This window comes from Pristis pectinata, chromosome 1, assembly GCF_009764475.1.
Source record: "Pristis pectinata isolate sPriPec2 chromosome 1, sPriPec2.1.pri, whole genome shotgun sequence".
Lineage (NCBI taxonomy): Eukaryota > Metazoa > Chordata > Chondrichthyes > Rhinopristiformes > Pristidae > Pristis > Pristis pectinata.
Window position 1 is genome coordinate 27986570 of NC_067405.1, and position 15084 is coordinate 28001653.

The following is a 15084-nucleotide window of genomic DNA, read 5'->3' on the forward strand; positions in this document are numbered from 1 at the left end:
CCTTTATTGTGACAAGATGGCAAACAGCAGTTATGTATTAGTGATTACAATACCTTCTTTTAAATCCTGTTTGTTAACTTCTCCTGTTTTCTGTGCACAGTAAACTTCGCGCATCTGAATTCCACCTCCACACAAGATTGACTGATTGCTTCGGCGTCGGTCCTGCTGACTGAGTAGAGGAGTCACCTGGCACTCATTCCAATCCGTGGTTTTCCAAACATACCTGGTACAAAATGAAAGTGGCAAAGATTTTCCTATTTCTAAATCACTAGATGTCAGAACTCAAGGAATTGTGAAAATCATATCCTGTTTCTAATAAGTTCATTGACAGCATATTCCAATACATTCACATCTTCTGTTTGACACTAACTTCACAGGTATCCAAGTTTTTATTTTGGTACATACAATAACCACATTTCATCTGTAATAAATGTTTGTGAAGAAAATATAATTCCTCTTTTTTTTTAGCAATTTCTAGGACAGTCAAAGACCCCACCCACCCAGGTCATTCTCTCTTCTCTCCTCTTCCATCAGGTAGAAGATGCAGAAGCCTGAGGGCATGTACCACCAGACTTCAGGACAGCTTCTATCCCACTGTGATAAGACTATTGAATGGTTCCCTTATACGATGAGATGGACTCTGACCTCACTTCTACCTTGCTGTGACCTTGCACCTTATTGCACTGCACTTTCTCTGCAGCTGGGACATTTTACTCTGTCCTCTTATTGTTTTTACCTGTACTACATCAATGCACTCTGTACTAACTTAACGTAACTGCACTGTCTAATGAATTGACCTGTACGATCCATGTGCAAGACAAGTTTTTCACTGTACCTCGGTACAAGTGACAATAATAAACCAATACCAGTAAAACTCCAATAATCCATCATCTGACTATTCTGAAACTCTGACAGCTGTGCATCTGGCTCACCAGGTAACATGTGCTGTGCTGTATTTCAACTCATTCGGGCCTCTGTCCCTGCCCTCCCCGTCAACATGCCAGGGTCTCGGTTCCAGTTCTCCCTTTCTCAGTTCCCCGGGGCCCCAGTCCCCACCCTCTCTTTTCATTCTCCAGTCCCCATTTCCTGCACTGCCTTCCAATACCCCTGGGCCCCCAATTCCGTGCTCTGTCCAATGCCGTGGCCCAGCTCCTATGTTCGCTTCCAGCTCACCAGGGCCTCAGTTCCCATGTTTCCTTCACACACTGTAGCCAGGGTTCACGCATTCCCATTCAATTTACTGGGGACCCATTTCCCATGCTTTCTTTAAACAGACCCAGGTTCAGTTTCCCATCCTCCCATTAATTTACAGGGTTCCCTGGGAAATCTATTATAACATTGTGTAAGATCTAAGAAAAAGTGAATTAAAAAGGAGCTGGAGTATTAAAAGGAATAATATCCAATAGTCCAGAAAATTCATTAATCTGGCAGCATCAAAATTCTGAGCATGCCAGATTATCGGAGTTTTGCAGTTTAAAGACATTTAAATCTCCTGAACCACATTAACTTTTCATGATTAAGATTAACGTACAGGTATTACTACGCTGATACTGTGAAATCTATTTTCTTTTTCAACTATGAAGGACTGCAACTATTCACTTGCTCAAAAAAAATGGAAGATATTACAATGATGAGGCAATGGAGTAGGTAGTCAGGAATGTTAAGCTGTTGACAGTGCTGTGTTTTATATATTTATGGTAGTCAATCCATCAAGTTGGGGAAAACAAACCATCAAAGCTCCAAAATATTCAGCATTCTAGATAACAATGAGATATTTCATTTTGATGGCTTCATAAAGCTAAAGATGGCCTGTGTTCTTACAAACAATAATGCAGTCCCAAGCCAGGTTTTAATGGTGGATGAAGTGGAGGAAAGAATACATTTTAACCACTCTGCCAAAAACTGAGTGATATATTTTGAAAGTCAGACAAGAGATTTCAAAGAAAACAGTCGTTAGCATTACTGCAGCATCTAACATTTTCCAAAAATACCAAATGGACCAAAGAAGGTGATTCAGTCCTTTGAGACTGTCCTGCCATTAAACTAGAACAATTATCAGTACTCTATTTATCCACATCTGTTCTATTTTGCTTGAAAACCTTATACAAAAAAAATCTACCTATTGTAAAGTTGAAAGTTCTAAATTGACCCAAAACTCACAGCTTTTAAAAGGAACAGCTCTCAGCTTTCCATTATCCTGTGCATGAAAATATGAAATGTACAAAAATGACACTGTGCTGAAGACCTACACAAAGTTGTGCTGATGGCAGAGAATTTATATGCACACACCTTATGCAAGAATTTAACTATTTATACCAATCGCATTCTTTTCCCTAATTCATCCATACTGATCCCAATCAATTTCAGGACTCCTGCACACACGTACTAATTGGTGAGCTGGTGAGCATTAAGTCATCGTGCTGCTTGGAGAGCAAGCTCACATACCAACAGTGCTCCAGACTCCAGTTTAGACTCAAGTGAGGACTACAATGCAGAAGCCTAGTTCAACAGCTCATGAGTATACATAGCAGGATGCTAGGGGCATTGTCTAACATGTTGAAACCTATGTAAGATGTCCAGGAGCATGAGAATTTCAGCATCAGCCTTGCATATAGTTTTGTGTGGAGGTTGGAGCTCATTCTCTCCCTAATGCAAGTGATGGTCATCTGCTTATCAATTCTCAGGCCCAACCATGGTGCAATGTCTGGCAGATGATCTTTCATGTTGCATTGCAAAAGAGTCAAAAGTGACCCAATGTCTGAGTACAGCAGTGGAAACAATTGTGCAAGCTCGCCTTTCTGCTTTATGACTCAGACTGTTTCCATCATGCCTCTGGATCTTAATGCTGTTGAATGCCAGATGATTGTATTCCAGAAGATTACCAGGATTAGATTGTTTGGGCTTAGTTTATGCGAGTTAGGGAAAAGAATGTGATTGGTGTAAACAGTTAAATTCTTGCATAAGGTGTTTGCATACAAATTCTCTACGATCAGCACAATTTTGTTCAGGTCCTCGGCACAGAGTCATTTTTGTACATTTCGCTCTATGATGTCGTGTTATGGGGGAGTGGTAGTGGGTACATGAAGCACAAGTTTTGGTGTTCTTTCTCATATGACAATATTCAAATTCCCATCACCATCTTGCCAACTGTATGCTTGTCAGCCTGTTAACCTGGACCGTTGCTAGTCATGGAGAGTCAGTACAGTCCAATTGTGATAGCTAAACACAACTACTCATGGTTGCTTTTCAAAACCATCTGCAACCTTCTCCATTCCAAAAGAACAATTATCCCTCAGCTTGGTTGCAGCCACAGCACAGAAGTAGCAGAGTAGACAAAGGTATGTAGGTAAATAGATACTAAAGGAATACACAATGCCAAGTGGTGGCAGTTCATGGTGCTTAATGCACTAGTGACGCAGCAGGCTGGTGTGTAAAGTAATGAATCATCAATGAAACTGCAATTGCAAAAGCAAGTGGAGAGCATTCTTTACAGTCTTTTGAGCTGCGGAAAACACCTCTTGAAAATCTGATTTGCCACGTGGATGGTGAAGCAACTTTCTGATGTAAGGAGTTGGGATGTAAGGAAGGATATGGAAGCTTTAGAGAGGGTGCAGTGGAGATTTGCCAGGATGTTGCCTGGATTGGAGACCATGTCTTATGAGGATAGGTTGAGTGAGTTAGGGCTTTTCTCTTTGGAGAGAAAGAGGACGAGAGGTGACTTGATAGAGGTGTACAAGATGATGAGGCATAGATCGAGTGGACAGTCAGAGACTTTTTCCCAGGGCGACAATGGCTAACATGAAGGGACATAATTTTAAGGTGATTGGAGGAAGGTATAAGGGGGATGTCAGGGGTAAGTTTTTTACACAGAGAGTGGTGGTTGTGTGGAACGCACTGCCATCAAAGATTGTGGGGCAGATACATCAGGGACATTTAAGAGACTCTTAGATAGACACATGAATGATAGAGAAATGGGGGGCTAAATGGGAGGGAAGGGTTAGATAGATCTTAGAGCAAGATAAAATGTCGGCACAACATCATGGGCCAAAGGGCCTGTACTGTGCTGTAATGTTCTATGTTCTAAGTTGAGTGACTACTGCAGTATATGTGATTGTCAATGAGCTCCTGCAAGCATCATAATTATATGGGGTTCAAGGTCAATTTGTGCTTAGTGATGATTCCCAGGGTGTTACTGCAAACCAACTGACAATGGCATTCATGTGATTGGCAACAGGTGAGACTTGCTCTTTCTGGAAGTCTAACCAGATCCAATATCAATGCATGTTCTGCTGTGTGCATCGTAATAGCAAAGCAAAGCATGCAGAGAATGGCCATCGAGTTTGTAAGTCCACCCAGTGCACAATGTACACCACAGAATTTTGCACTGGCACCCATCAAAAGACAGATGGATTGGCCCACTGCTCACCACCTATTTAACTAGAATTTCCAGGTGCTGGAGCATTTCTTGGCCACCGATCTTTGACAGAATTATTCTTATGGAATTAAACTTGCACACGATATTGTCTTTTCTTTAAAGGCGATGTTATTTAGTCTATAAAAATTCCATTTAAACTTTATTTAATCAAGCTTCACATTTTTGTGGGATTTTATTGTAAGAATAATGCAGTTAAAAATTTGAAGTTCTCAGCAATTCAATGATTTCAAAAAGATTTGCATCTACAAGTCTACAACAACACATTCTATGGAAGAACAGAGTGTCAGTATAAGCAATTTTTGGACTTCCACCTTTAACTACATACATGCAGACTCCAGAAGTTACTATCAGTTTTATAGAGTAATGAAGGTGAATGCTGACAGTTTTATTGCCATTATAACTGCACTATGGATTTAATACCCTGTGGAAGTCTTGATAAATGAAATCGTAGGCTTTCGCTATGAAACACAACACACAAGAACACAAGAAAACAGGAGCAGGAGAAGGCTACCAGGCCCCTTCAATACAATCATAGCTGATCTATGCTGGCCTGAACTCCTCTTCTGTGCCAGTTCCCTGGCCCTCAATTCTTTGATCTTTCAAATATTTATCTATCTCCACCTTAAATACATCTAATGATCCAACTCCCACCACTTTCTGGAGCAGAGAATTACAGAGATTCACTACCTTCTGAGAAAAGAAATTTCTTCACACCTCAGTTTTATATGACCATCCCTTTTATTTGTAAATATTTGCCCTTGTTCGAGACTCTCCCACTGGAGAAAGCATCTCAACATCCACCCTGTCAAGCCCCCTTAGGATCACATATGTTTGGATAAGATCACCCCTCATTCTTCAAAACTCTGAGCAATTCAGACCCAAACTGTTTAGCTTCTCTTAATAGGATAGTCCTCTCATCCCAGCAATTAGCCTGATGAATTTCCTTTGGACTACCTCCTTTTTTAGCTAAGAGGACCAAAACTGTGCATAGTACTCCAAGTGAGACCTCACCAACAGTCTGTATAATTGTAACAAAACCTCCTTATTATTAATCTCCAACCCCTTCACAATAAAGGCTAATATGCTGTTTGCCTTAATAACTATTTATTGGACCTGCCCCCTAATGCTTTATGACCCATGCATTAGTATACCTAACTGGTGCATTTGTTAACCCTTATAGTCATTGGGAAACATGAAAAAACATGACTCCAGGCAATATTCTTATCAACTAATAGGAGTAAGCCCATTTCTTTGATGACTGCAATTGGAATGAAATATATTGGGTTTTGTTTTATTATCTGATTCTTTCGTGAGTTTCAACTGTGGATAAAATAATGGACAAAAAATGGCATATGATCCCATGGATGGTAACATCTATGCTTCAAGCAAGTACTTCGCTCTGCCCATTACCTTGGTACTGAGCCCTGACAACTTCATAATAAGACATTTGCTCAGCCTATTAAATTCAACTGCAAGTAATGGCTGAGACCCCCATGAGCTGAAATCTGTTATCTTTGAACATGCATTGGCTGTGCTGCTGTGAATTTGCATTTAGTTTTGAAACTGTATTCTTCAAGCAAAATTCAACACGGAATTTTGAATGTCACAAGTAACATTTTTGCTATCAGCATACAGTTTGCAAAGCAGTAGATCACAATAAAAATGAATTAGCAAATTAGGAAATAAACCTCCCCATTCAAACCAAATATAAATTTGGGAAAAAAACCTTAAAAGCCAGCATTTTATTTTACTGAATTTGTAACTGACAACAGACATAAATACAAAATAACACTGGGGAAAGGGGTACAGTCAATAAAACAACATTCTATAGGCATAGAATATCATAAATTATCTTTTTTATCAGATTGCAAGCCAACTCAATAGCTCACACAGCTCTAAGCATTTGCATATATATCGTGCCGAAACCAGCTGCCAATGATCGATCATCACCACTGACCCATGTGGTAAGCAACATTGTCAATTCACTGCTAAGGAATGGCCTGATGCTCAATATTGAAGCCCTGCTACTGGCAACGCAAGGGTGTCACAAGATGTAGAGCAGTTGCCGCAAGTTCTGAGCTGGGAATTAGCCAGCAAAGAGCAATTTTGGGATTACCACTTTCAAAAAGGAAATAATAGATTAGTGGCACTTGCGCTGAGAAATGTTGGCATTTCCACAAAGAAGTACTGCTTTTCCCAGCATGTTCTGACCCATCATATTTGAAACCACTCAGCAGGAAAGGATAATGCTCGGAAGTAGTATACAATCCCCCCTAATAAATGAAGCTTAGGTGTAGTGATTATTGTCAAATCTGAGTTCATGATTAGAATATAAATCTTGTCTTAAATTCCTGTCAGACTCCCTAGTTACAGAATTCTCTGCAGATGCTCAGGAAAGCAATATGTGACATCTGAGCTGTAAGAAGAATTTTATTGGTATCCTCTGTTTCGAAACATCTTTCAACCAAGAAATATTGCTTTTATAATGGTGAAGTGCATATTAGAAATATGAACATTTGCTGTAGTTCTTAACTTTGTGTGATAGTGTAAAACCCTAGGAAGAGAATCAACATCACCTTCTGCCCCTCAGCCAATAGAGAATTTTTAAAGTAGTGGTGGACACAATATATACTCATCTTCACTATTGCAAAAAGTTAAAATATACCCCAGTAACCCTCAACCCTAATTAATTTGAAAATAATAGATAGATGTTGATTTCACCATAAGCACATCAAATTATATTTAGAGTATTTTGTAGAAATGCGATGCTGACTAACCAGCCAAAAAAAATACTTGCCCAATATACAAGTCATCTTATCCATAAAGATCCGTTCTTTATGGGAGCTTTAATTTATTCCAGAATTTAAAGGCAATTTAAACATATTTTATTAGAAGCGAAGTACAACATCAATTATGATGCATTTGAGTGCTTCTGCTTTTTGTGTGGTTGGGTCTGAGTGGTCAGAGAGTAAATTATTTTACCTATTAAGTTTCCACATTTATCAAGAGTGTACTGCAATAGCCCCGCAAGGCGCAGCTTTGATTATATCCACTTATGGAACATTCTGGTTTCAATGCTTTAACTTCCCAGATTTGAGCCAGAATCTAATGAAAACTGCAGAATTAAACAAGTATTCTCTTTACACTGTAATTTATTGCTTGTGACAAATTTGCGTTGATTTAGCATTTTTCACAGCTTCAAATCACTCTAAAGAACTCTCTAGCCTATTGATGTTATTTTTTGGTGTGTTCTGAGAACATGAAAAACAGCATTTTTTTCTTAACATGATTTGAATTTATATAGGACCTTTCACAAGCTCTGGATATCTCAAAATGCTTTATACCCAAGTATCTTTGAATTATAGTCATCGTAGAAAATCTAGCCTATTTCCAAGGCCATTAACATATGCCAATCATTCTTGATTATTTCAGTGTTCTTTAGTCCTTTAGTAAATCGTGACACCTGTTATCATAAGCTGGATAATGGGAAACTCCCCACCATCCTTAGCTCTCAGCCAGGTATGGGTGTTTAGGTCTTAGAAGGCATTGACAGTCCCAAAGAAGCCACACAACATGGTTGTTAACAAGTAGCTGGATATCCTGAGTTCTTTACATTCCTCTGCTTTTTAGATCACCACTTTTGTCTTGGACTTTGGCTTCCAGATGCCTTGAAGCATACTAATGTTTTCAATCCAGGAACATAGACATAGAACATTACAGCACAGTACAGGCCCTTCGGCCCACAATGTTGTGCCAACATTTTGTCCTGCTTTAAGATCTATCTGATCCTTCCCTCCCACATAGCACTCCACTTCTCTATCATTCATGTGTCTATCTAAGAGTTTCTTAAATGTCCCTAATGTATCTGCCCCCACAATATCTGCCGGCAGTGCATTCCAAGCACCCACTACTCTCTGTGTAAAAAACTTACCTCTGACATCCCCCTTATACCTTCCTCCAATCATCTTAAAATTATGCCCCCTTGTGTTAGCCATTTTTGCCCTGGGAAAAAGTCTCTGACAGTTCACTCAATCTATGCCTTATCATTTTGTACACCTCTGTCAAGTCACCTCTCATCCTCCTTCTCTCCAAAGAGAAAAGCCCTAGCTCACTCAACCTATCCTCATAAGACAGGCTCTCCAATCCTGGGAGCATCCTGGTAAATCTCCTCTGCACCCTCTCTAAAGCTTCCGCATCCTTCCTATAAAGATGCAACCAGAACTGAACACAATACTCCAAGTGTGATGTAACCAGAGTTCTATAGAGCTGAAACATTACCTCGCAGCTCTTGAACTCAATACCCCGACTAATGAAGGCCAACACACTATACACCTTCTTAACAACCCTATCGACCTGCATGGCAACCTTGAGAGATCAATGGACATGGACCTCAAGATCCCTCTGTTCCTCCATGCTGCTAAGAGTCCTGCCATTAACCTTGTATTCTGTCTTCAAATTCGATCTTCCAAAGTGTATCACTTGACATTTTTCTGGGTTGAACTCCACCTGCCGCTTCTCAGCCCAGCTCTGCATCCTATCAATGTCCTGTTATAACCTATAGCAACCTTCTACACTATCCACACCACCAATCTTTGTATCACCAGCAAACTTACTAACCCACCCTTCCACATCCTCATTCAAGTCATTTATAAGAACAGAACAGATCCCTGCAGAACACCACTGGTCACCGACCTCCAGGCAGAATATGCTCCATCTACCACCACCCTCTGTCTTCTATGGGCAAGCCAATTCTGAATCCATACAGCTAAGTTTCACTGGATCCCATGCCTCCTGACTTTCTGAATGAGTCTTCCATGAGGAACCTTATCAAACGCCTTACTGAAATCCATGTACACCACATCCACTGCTCTACCTTCATCAATGTTCTTTGTCACATCCTCAAAGAATTAATTCAGGCTCATGAGCATGACCTGCCCCTCACAAAGCCATGCTGACTGTCCCTATAATCAGCCTATGCTTCTCCAAACGCCCACAAATCCTGTCTCTAAGAATCTTCTCTTCATATCATGATCCTTCTGGATCTCCTAGTCATTCTCATCCACCCAATCTCAGTTTTCCCAAAACATTGACCATCCCTTTGCCTCCGCAGATGCTACTCAACATGCTGAGTTCCTTCAGCAGTTTGTTTTTTGTTCCAGATTCCAGCATCTACACTCTTGTGTCTCTTATATGTTTTCTTGTTGAGAAAGCTGAGGTTAAAATCAGAATCAGAATCAGGTTTATTATCACTGACTTATATGTAGTGACATTTACCAGTGTTGTTTATTGGGAACTTCAGAGCAGACCAGTCATTGATTGGAAATCATCAGCTTGTGTATGAGCTGCAGTCAATATGGTATTCTTTTGCAGATCTGAGTCCTTTGGCATTGATGTTCCTTATGTAGCATCTTTGTTACTAGCCTTTAAGGGCCAGTTTAACAGAAATGTTAGGCAATGATGAATTCAGCAGTCATTTGCACATGTCATGGTGGGAGTGATGCAGACATCCTTGACACCCATCCCTTGGGCCATGATGGAATTTAGCAAGGGTCAATGCTTGGAAAAAGAGTGTTCTTATGAGGCTTTGTTTCTCTGACAAAATAGAATGTTGGTTATGATAAGACCATATTCCAAGCATTTTATCAGGAGGTGGACTCCACAGGAATTAGAATTTTACTCCTTGTAAATCACACCTTTTCCGAGTTTAATGTCCTTATTGGCTCTGGTATTGAAATCACCATGGATCACTTTATCTCCCATTAAGATTTAGCCAAGGATTGCCCAAGATTGGAGTAGAATTACTTTCTGATCTCATCCATTACTTCCAGAACAGAGAGGTAGTCAGCATCTGTTGAAAGGAGCACTTTGAAGACCTCTTCAATGAGGTGGCACAGTGGTGCAGCTAGTAGAGCAATTACCTCAAAGCTCCAGCGATCCATGTTCAAAGCTGACCACTGGTGCTATTGTCTGTGGAGTTTTCATGTTCTTCTTCTGACCATGTGAGTTTTCTCCAGGTGTTCTGATTTCTCCCACATCCCAAAGACATGCAGGTTGGTAGGTTAATTAGCTGATGTAAATTGCCCCATAGAGAGGTAAAGGGAAAGTGGGGGGAATAAAATCAGATTTGTATAGGTGTGAGCTGGATGGTCATTGTGGGTCGAAGGACTTGTTTCCCAGCTGCAAATGTTCCAGAGATTCTCTGCCTTTATGATGAGTGCCCTTTACTCTATACCACAGTACACTATCCACTGCAATCACAACACCAACCAGGCCCAGCAAGTGATTGAAAAGGCTACCCAAAGCTGAAAAACAACTGGGCCACTGGAAAAGACAAAATCTCTGCTGAGTACTAAAACATGGAAGGGAAGTACCTCTGGTACAAATTCATGACTTCATCTCCTCCAAACGGGAAAAGGAAAGCAAACAGGGGATTTTAGAGATAACGCCTTCAAGAAAGGTGAGTCAATTTGCAATAATTACTGAGTAGTTTCTCTGCTGTCTGCCACAGGTAAAGTCAAATCACAGGTAAAATCACTCCTCAACCAACTCCCCTCACAGTCATAATGCTCATTCCACTTATTAAGAGGGATAATTGATATGATCTTCATCAGCTATAAAATCAAACAACAAATATGAAGAACAGCTCTCACCGCTAAACGTGACCTTTTTCAAATCAGAAAAGCCTTTGGTTCCATCAATTGATTTGGTTGATGAAGCTTCCTCAAATTTGACTGTGCTTTGAAATTCACCTCCATCCTACATCTACAATGTGATGGCACGCATCCCGTGATCCTAATATTGGGTCCACCATAGACCCAATCCCAATGCAAAAAGAGATCGAACAGGGCTGTATTATCACATTGACCCTCTTAATCTTTCTTGCAGCAATACTCAACAACCAAGACCACTCTAACGCAAGTCAGTGATTTGCAGTGCTCAGACAATGTTTGAACATGCACTCATTCAGATTCCAAACTCCAAATCATTGTTCACTGAAGCATGCAATAGAATGAGCTTCACAATAAACTTCCAGAGAACATATTTACCAGTTAGACCACACTGCACAACCTGCCCCCTGTCAATCAAAATCACAACAAGATGCTGAAACGCATGAATCGTTTTCTATATCTCAGGAGCCACCTCTCTGTGAAGGCAGATGTTGATGATGAAATTCACACCATCTCCAATTGCCAGTCTTTGGTCAACTGAGAAACAAAGAATATTTGGAGAATGAGGACTCACATCTAGCTCAAAGTCCAGGATCTACAGAATAGCAGTGATCCCTTCCAGTATACTATGTAGACATGGACAACCTACAGCAGATACCTCAAAGAACTGGAGAATAATCACCGGTGCTATCCCTATAACATCCCTTCAATACATTGGCAAACTAATGTTAATATCCTATCCCAGTTCAGTATCCCCAGTATCAAAGCTCCAGCCACAGTCAACTTATTCTATTGGATGGGTCACGTAGTCCTGATGCCTCTGTAAAACCACTCTAAGCTTTGTTACTACAAAAGATTTCCAGGAGAATGGAGAAAATACTTGAAGCATGTTCACAGAATTTCCTTGAGAAGTGCAACATCCTGACCGACTCATGGTAATTTCTGGCCTGTGACTGCTTAAAATACAGAAGGAGCATTCCAGAAAGTACTGAGCACATCAAATGTCAAAGACAGGAACACATGGAGGCATGTACAAACAGTGGAAGGTGCAAGCAACATCCCATTTACTCTGTCAAGCTCCACCTGCTCCACTTGTAGCTGAGTCTATAGTGCCTATATAAGAATCTTTAGCCACCTTAGAACCCACAGCACTGGGGCACAATATCCTTAACCTCCAAGGGACTATCCAAGAGAAAGAAGAAGAGCTAGGAGCAACAACTGGCATGAATTTTACTGGTAAATCACCCACCTGGGACATTCTCTTCTCTCCTCTTCCATCAGGTAGAAGATACAGGAGTCTAAGGGCACATACCACCAGACTTAAGGACAGCTTCTACCCCACTGTGATAAGACTATTGAACGGTTCCCTTACACAATGAGATGGACTATGACCTCATGATCTACCTTGTTGTGACCTTGCACCTTATTGCACTGCACTTTCTCTGTAGCTGTGACACTTTACTCTATACTGTTATTGTTTTTTACCTGTACTACGTCAATGCACTCTGTACTAACTCAATGTAACTGCACTGTGTAATGAATTGACCTGTACGATCGGTCTGTAAGACAAGCTTTTCACTGTACCCTGGTACAATTGGCAATAATAAACTAATACCAATACCAATTTCTGGTAGGATTTCATGACTGTTACAATTTCAACTTGCAATAATAAAACTGCTGTATCCAGGATTGAATGATGATTTAATAAGTCAACGAATTTCATGCTATTTATGTACACCGGTTAAGGCTTTAATTAACTAAATTTAATTCGGGAGTACTTGATATCGATTGGTATTACCTCTTATATTTTTGGAAGATAAGAAGTGTTTCTAATAGCAGTGAACTAATTTGGTGGGTATACTGTTCCACACTCACACTGTGCAACTCAAAAGATTTTATGATAGAATGTGGTCAGATATGCTAAAGCAACACCTCTGTACACTCTGTTCATCATCAGAACAAAATTCCAGGGATTTATGGCAATCATTGATTACTCAGTACAGGGGTCATTGTAGATTAACAAAAAGGAGGATTCATGTGGCTAATGTCCATTAAGATAACTTGTGTACTTACATAAACAAAAAAAAGAAGATAATCTGCCTTTGCCAGCTGCACTGTATAAAGAATATTGAACAGAAGATTGATTTACTGACAGTAATGTTATCCTGGGATTCAGATAATTGTTGCAAATTGTTTGAGCTTCCTTCTGGTGGTTTAGACAAAACCTAAATCCTTCAGTGATTGTATGGCAATCACCACCACATATTATTCTTGTCTCCAATTATTTCTATGTACTTTACCTGGGCCCATCATTGATACATCATCACAACTTTGAAGTAGCGTAACTAGCAAATATGATAGTGGTGTTTAAGAGGCTTTTAGACAGACACATAAATATGCAGGGAATGGAAGGATATGGATCATGTACAGGCAGAAGGGATTTAGTTTAATTTGGCATCATGTTTAGCACAGACACCATGGGCTGAAGGGCCTGTCCCTGTGCTGTACTTTTCTATGTTCTATGTTCTATCAAATCACAGATTCATGAGGGATCTGGTTGGTCTTGTTGCTCATATCATGGGTTATTAATTCTGAATTAAGTAGAGGTAAGGCAAAACATGCATTATATATATTTTTTTACTTTTGTTATCTTCTAGAATCTACTTTATTCTAAAAATGACCTGAAACTTGAATAAAAACGTACTCTGGCTTGATTTTTGAAATTAAAGTATTTTAGCCTTCATGTTTGCTGCACAGATTTCACATTTCTGTTGTGGGAATGAAGTAGAAGGGAAAAAAAGACACACAAAGATTTATAACTCTGCCCCTGAATCATTATGGGCCTCTTTTCGTGCTGTGTCTGTTCAGCAGGTAGTCATTTCATTGTTGAGTTACTGTGTATGGATCTTGGTACTGTCTGGTGGAGTTCATGTGCTGATGTGCATTGGTATTTCAATGCACATCAACTTCCTGTAAGTAAAAAAAGAACAGAGTAGATCTGCAAATGATTTTCCCACGTAATTAATTTTGTTGGCCTGATGGGATGCCTGCTGTCTGCTTAGAGCAATATTTAGCTAGTCATTAGTGACTGTGCTGCAAAATTTAAGATAGCTGTGACCAGAACGTATTGTATATACCACAGTTATACTTCAATTTAAATGACCTAATTTTGAATCCCAATCTTGTCTCATATTTAGCAGGCTAATGCTACAAATCTTTGCTGCTCACTTGGAACCTTGGACACTGCCAACACAAAGCAGAAATTCAGGTGAGCTCTGACCATAACTTTCTGAGTGTTCATTTTAAACATGAACAAATAAGATTATGAGTAGCCCATTTAGACCCTTAAGTCCGTTCTTCCGTTCATTAGATCATTACTGATTTAGCTCTTAATTCCATTTTTCTATCTTTTCTTTGTGACCTAAATGCTCTCAGTTACCAAATATTTCTTATAAGTGCTGCCAGGAGTAACATAATTCTTTAATTTAGCTTCCCTCTCAGATTGAGCTTCAGAACTACAGCAAGAAACTGAAACCATTAATGTGACTACCTATATTGAAAACTCTGCTAAAGAACAAGACATGTATGGCAATTTAATACCAAGCTGTAATTCAGTCAAGCAGTTCCGTTGATATTCTTGAACTGCTCAAGCATCACTGTCAATGTGCTCAATTGAATTAATGCCATGAGCAAAATAATGTAATGTGTTGCTAACTACCTTGCACATTATAAACAGATTCAAGTATTTCTCTAAACTAATGTGCAGGTTTTTGCATGTAGTTTATAGCATCATGGAACATTTATGGCACAAAAGAAAGACAATTGGCCTGCCATATCTGTGCCAGTCAAGACAAAGGTATTCAGCCTAATTCCACCTTCCTATACTGAGTGCTGCAGGTCACACCTCTTTAGTGGTGTGACCACTAAAACATTTTTTTAAAATAAGATCAACAGTTCTGTCTTTACCAGACTTTCAGGCAA

At 39.8% G+C, this 15084-nt stretch overlaps 1 protein-coding gene across 1 annotated transcript in view; it reads right to left on the reverse strand.

Moving 5' to 3' along the window:
• Nucleotides 1-15084, reverse strand: part of thsd7ba (thrombospondin, type I, domain containing 7Ba) — a 448905-nt gene that overhangs the window by 423143 nt on the left and 10678 nt on the right. Inside the window, exon 3 of the mRNA XM_052026976.1 lies at nt 54-223. Coding sequence (XP_051882936.1) covers nt 54-223 — 170 coding nt within the window. The remainder of the gene's footprint in view (nt 1-53; nt 224-15084) is intronic.